Genomic DNA, 6,000 nt, shown 5'->3' with positions numbered 1-6,000 from the left:
AAATACTCCCCCTGCCGCTCTCTCTGCTCCTCCAATGACCTACTAATGACTTCCTCACTCATAACCTCATCACACGCATGGATACAAGACTTTTCTAGAGCTGCCCCAACTCTCTGGAATGGTCTTCCTCGTCCCATCCTGCTTGATTGTTATTACTCCCTGTCCAACCCCAACCAGAAGAGCTTGGCTACTGCTGCAGAAGTGTTGGGTGTGCTGGATGCCTGGGCCCCTGCTCGGTACCTACCATCCATCCCTACATCAATAACGGTGTCCTATAGTAATATAGAGGCCTGATAGGAGGAACCACAGCATGCAGTGGAGGTAGCCAAAGCTTTTGAATAGTGTAAGGATTCTAAAAACCAAGTAAACAAGTTAGTATGAACTTCTTTTGATTGTTTTTTTTTTTTATTTCAATAATGGCAGTTGAGTTGTTTAAACCAGAAAACACAAGAAAAAAACTTTTTATTACAATGCAAATTTGCAATGCTAAGTTGTTATTGCTGTGTTCCATTTGAGATTTTACCTCACTTTCTGTAGTGACAATGTGACAAGATATGGTGTGGAATTTCTTCAGTGAGAACACAGCAGGGGTAAAAGTAAAAGCATTTCCATTAGCTAAGTGACAAAGAGTTAGGCTATGCACACATTGGATTTCTGTTGCTGGAAATCTTTCCTTATTTTTTTTTCCAATGACAGTAAGACGAATGAGCACCACACAATGAGTGCCGTTTAGTTCTATGATGAGGGGAGAAGGGAGGGCAATGGCACCCTGCTGTGTCCTCCTGCATGGGAAAGTACATTACACAACCCCTGCATGGGTTGTCTATAATCTGCTGTTCATTGATCCACCAGGACTATCAGTAAATGATGTTGGGGGACAGCAGCTATGAATACTGTGATTGTTGGTCTCTTAAGTATGCAATATGAAGGCTTACCTATACCAGTGTTTTCCAATCTTTCCTGAGTCACAGCACATATTTTACATTGGAAAAATCCCACAACACACCACCAAACAAAAATGTCACAGGTTAATTAGCTACCTGCTGCCATCTAGTGGAAGAGTATTTATTTGTTCTGCCTGTCACTATAGGCCTGATTTTTATTAAAGCTCTCCAAGGCTGAAGAGGATACACTTTTAGCAGTGAAGCTTGGTGATCCAGCAAACCTGGAATAGATTTCTAAAAGTCATTTGCGATTTGTTAGCAAATATGTTTAATCCTGGGCCAGATCCATTCCAGGTTTGCTGAATCAGCCAGCTTCACCGATGAAAGTGTATCCTCTCTGCCCTGTAGAGCGTTAATAAATCAGGCCCTATGTGTCACTGGCATAGAGGAACGAAGACAAATTATATGCAATAAATAATAATTTTGGACCAATTGAGTGAAATAAGATAATTTTCCATGGTTCACCTGATGATCTCCCACAGCACACTAATGTGCTACGGCAAAGTGCTTGGGAATCACTGACTCCAACTATCCAATCAATTTGTATCCTCGTAAGCAAGCCCTTATATTGCACAGTTGTTGGTTGATCTAAAGAAGATAGTAAATTGTGTGGTTAGCTGTATCTTTTTATTTTTTGTGTACTCATTGGAGAAACTTTACTAACTGTTGTGTCACTGAGCCAGGAAATAGAGGGAAGTTCCCCCCCAGGGCCACTGATTACTGCAATGAAAACTTGACAGATGCATTTACTGTTATCCGCTTTAAAACTTACAAAAATAACTTGTACGGAGCTTTTTTTCCCTGTGAAAACATTGATATTCACTGCATTTACATTATGAGCAACTGAGATTTGCACATGTTCAGACGGTAACTGCCTGCATGAAATATGTCCAACATGCTTACTTGTAGATAACTTGTTTAGGTGTAGAAGTGGAAATTGCAGAAATATGGCTGAAGATATCTTGCTTCCAAACAGAAGACACAGCCCAGATATAGAATGAAAAACCTGTAGTATGTGCATATCCTTCATATGTGTCCAGATGAGCTTTATTTCCTATTTAGTTTTCCTCTAAATATCGCTTTGTTACATTTTAATGTCAACCTGTCAATTGTATCTTGTTCTAAAACAAAATATCAAAAGTGAATGTGATATATCATGACTGCATATTAAAACGTAATATTAGTTCTCACTAAGGCTGGGTCTACACGGACTTTTCTTTAAAACCATGTAAACGTTTCTACTGCGTTTATATGCGTTTTTATGCACTTTTATTAACGCTTGCTTTTAAAACGCTGGAAAACGTCTATACTGCATTTACGTTTCAAATGCTTATAAACACGAGAAAACGCCCTATTGAAATTAATGGAAGCATTTTCCCGCGTTTTTGGGCGTTTTCCAGCGTTAACCCCACGTTTTAATTTTCTAAACATTGCAAGCAACGATATAGATAATGCTCATAAACGTGCCTCAAGGAAACGTCCTGATGTAGATTAGCTCATTGAAATGAATGGGAATTTCAAGCATGGACTTTTAAAGCCTCAGGGTAAACACTGGGGAAAAGGTCTGTGTAGACCAGGGATGGGCAAATTTACTGACTCAGGTCCACAACGAGTTTTCAAATTTGATAGGTGGGCAGATGGATGGAAAGTGTTTGTATGAAGTAATATAAATTACGTGTAAAACCCATTACCTAAAGGTTAAAAAAAAACATACATTCAAATTACATTTAGTTTTGTTTAGTGTTGTTGGTCACTTTTTTTTGCCAGTGGACAACTTTGTACTAACTTTTAATGGGCCAGATTAAAAAGCCCAATGGCCATGTGTAGCCCTCGGGCCGTATTTTGCCTATACCTGGTGTAGACTAAGCCTAAGACCTGTGTCACAATGGTGATTTTGTAGTTGTAATTTCTTTCGGCCACAGAACTGCTCTCAGCAATTCTGCATGAAATAAATGAGCTGCAGTTAATGCAAGGTCTGTGTTTCTGAAGTGGCATTTTTTTTTTAATCATTTGACTTATTGAAGTGTTTGGAACAAGCAACATTTTGTCCATCTTCAAAAGCTACTTCTGTTACTAAATGTGGCTTCTGATCACCATGGAACAAGTAATTTGTAGCTGCCTGGATACAGTGGTGACATTGTAGCCAGCCACAAATTCCCAAAGAAAGTTGGCTGAGAGTATAGAGAGTTGAATCTAAATCTATTCTCTGCTAAAAAGGTATTGGTTTGCTTTACGCTATGTAAATAAAAGTCCTAATGTCTATTAAAAAAAAAAAATTATCTAAAGTTTATTTAATTTTAATACAATCTCCCTTAGGTTAACACATGTGAATAGATATATTTATTCTTTTCGTGCATCAATATTGTGTCCAGCAGCTTGCCCTGCATGTGGGTTGTGCTGCGTTTTTCTTCCATACAGTTTCTGGGGTAGTCTAATGACCTAACTGCATAGTTTCTGAGGTGTGGAAGAAACCATTGCTAAGAACATGCAAACTCCTTGCAGATGGTGTCCTGGCCGGGTTTGATCATAAGACCCTGCAGTTCAATTGTTTTTTAATTCTACAAATTCCATTGAAATAATAACACCTGGTGATTTTACCTTCATGCACTACCTTCCTGATGCAGGATGCTTTGTCCTTGTCTCCTGATTGTTCTCCTGCATGGTCCCGTAGTCACGCAGACTGCAAATAAAATCTACATGTGGTTATAGTCCATGGAGCACTGGTGGTCCGCGAGAAAATTTTGGTGGTCCACAGAAAAAATTGGACATATTTGCAATTTCTATGTTTTATTATTAATAAAACAAAAAAAAATATTCTAATAAATTCTTGTATTGTGAATGACACCATTTTTCACCACCGTTTTCACCATTACAACAGTCACCCCGCTCCGCCAATACTGATTCTCATCCGATTGCTTTATTTTATTTATTTCTCAGATACTCTTTTAGGTAAGTATGATGGTAACTGTATATTTTCTGTTATATTTAATGGCATCAAATAGTTTGACTTTGATAACTATCATTTCTTGTCTGGTCTTAGATGGAATGAAATAAACCCATAATGAGTAAAAAAACACAATTAAGGTCATACTTACCTAAAAGAGCATCTGAGGTCACACTGCGCCTCGCTTGTTTATCCGTCTCTAGTACAGTTTGTGAATTTAGTGCAATATGAAGGTGAAAATTGTCAGAATTCAGAATATTAGAATCATATTTTTGATTTAATAATAATAAAACATAAAATTGCAATAGAAATGTCCACATTTATTCTGTGGACCACCAAAATTTGCCTACCACTGCTTTATGGCAGCCAATGTCTTTGGTTGACAGTTATGTATATGTATTCATAGCCATAGCTCTTACTACCAGGCCACTTGCAGCAGGAATACACTGTCCTAAAATAGTGTCTGTGCACAACTATTGGTGTCAATGCTGGAAATATTTGAATAAATAAAAATAGAATACTGAATCCAAGAATATAGCTGCTCCTGGTTTTTCATCCTAAGTAAATGTTCAGCACAATCATTTTTCTTGTGTCTCCCTTTAATTTACAGAGAACAGAACTGCTGGCTGAGTCATCTCTAATGCTATGGAATGAGTCAGAGCTGGAGAGGAGGATCGAGAGGTTGGAGAGGTGGCAGAGGAGGGAATCAATATTCAGGGGCATGGAGAGGCCAACCCTGGAAGCAAAGAGGCAATGGGAGGGGGCAGAGTGGACTTTGGCAAAAAAACACTGGAAATGATCCTTCATGTAAGTGAGACCATTTTTTTCTATCAAAATGGATGCATTAAAAAAAAAAAAACTTTTTTGCTGCCTCTTTTGTGTGGTTTCTAGTTTAATGTATCATCTATTGAAATAAATGATAACATAAAAAAATCCTGTTTAACACATACCAATACCTAAAACACATCTGCAATGCATGTTAATGAAACTCCAATAGATATGAAATGCAGAGGTATCATAGCTGTCCTCAGAACTGACAGTAATGGGAACGGAGTGGATTGATGAAGAGCCCTGTTTCACGCAACTCCTTTAATACCCCTGCCTTATATTTGTTGTTTTTAATTCCACACATCTTTATTACAGTGTGTTTGTAGGAACTTTATTTCCTTTCTTCACAGGAACTTATATGTTGAGTTTTGTTACTAGCTAAGATTTCAGGGGGATAGGTCATTCACCTAAATCAGCATGTTTATTTTCAATTACCTGTCTAGGTTTCTCTGGAGCACCTGCCAGACCTCGATTTACCCAGACAACATTGGATAAATATGTCCCTTACAAAGGATGGAAGCTTTATTTCTCTGAAGGTACGACATAAAACACTTGAGTTACAGTGGAGCATCTCTACACTGATCCTGATGCAGCAGTAATAAATGGAAAAGTGCTTATGCTCTCTCTGTTCCCTTTTTTATATCCAGCATGCTATCAGTCATCTGCTGTCTGTGTTTCTCCTTTGTGTTTCATCAACTATCCTTAACAGGGCAACATTTTTCAATTTGTGCTCATGATTACTGTTGTCAGGGGTCAGGAAAGACACACAACTTCTCTGTGCAGTATATGAAACCATTTTTATGCTGGTCATGCTCTTAACCCTGTCCCCCTCAAAGAAGACATATATCTATGGCAGGATAAAAAACACATTTATTGCAACATGTTCCTTTGTTTGTTGCCCTCTTGCTTTATTCCTATTGGATATTGAGGTTCCTGTTGAGTATTCTAATAAATACTAAAATAGATTTAAAATTCTGTATGCTGCTTGCAGTGATGCATAGATTACAAAAGAAAAATTAGTAAGCAATATGTTATAAACGCAACCCTATATCCTTTTTACTTTGTTTTGTTTTTATCAAAATTGCAGAATTGTTTTATTTGTTCATTCTGTCTCTTAATTTCTTCTTGATCTAGGAGGTAGAGTGTATGTCAACATTTTAATATCCCCAAAGTAAGGGTCTGTTCCTCATTTAGCAAGGCAGTGCCACGCAAATTCATTTTTTTACTTTTATAGCTAACTGTACATCAAAAACTGTCAGTCTATGGCACAAATTATTTATTACA

The 6,000-nt window shown here is 37.6% G+C and overlaps 1 protein-coding gene across 1 annotated transcript in view; it reads left to right on the top strand.

Moving 5' to 3' along the window:
• Positions 1–6,000, top strand: part of MCM8 (minichromosome maintenance 8 homologous recombination repair factor) — a gene marked incomplete in the record, with an annotated part of 35,960 nt that overhangs the window by 1,819 nt on the left and 28,141 nt on the right. The window contains 2 exon segments of the mRNA XM_072409653.1: positions 4,499–4,695; positions 5,160–5,252. Coding sequence (XP_072265754.1) covers positions 4,539–4,695; positions 5,160–5,252 — 250 coding nt within the window.

This window comes from Pyxicephalus adspersus, chromosome 4, assembly GCF_032062135.1.
Source record: "Pyxicephalus adspersus chromosome 4, UCB_Pads_2.0, whole genome shotgun sequence".
Lineage (NCBI taxonomy): Eukaryota > Metazoa > Chordata > Amphibia > Anura > Pyxicephalidae > Pyxicephalus > Pyxicephalus adspersus.
Note: the sequence above shows the minus strand (reverse complement) of the source record. Positions and strands in the feature narration are given on the sequence as shown.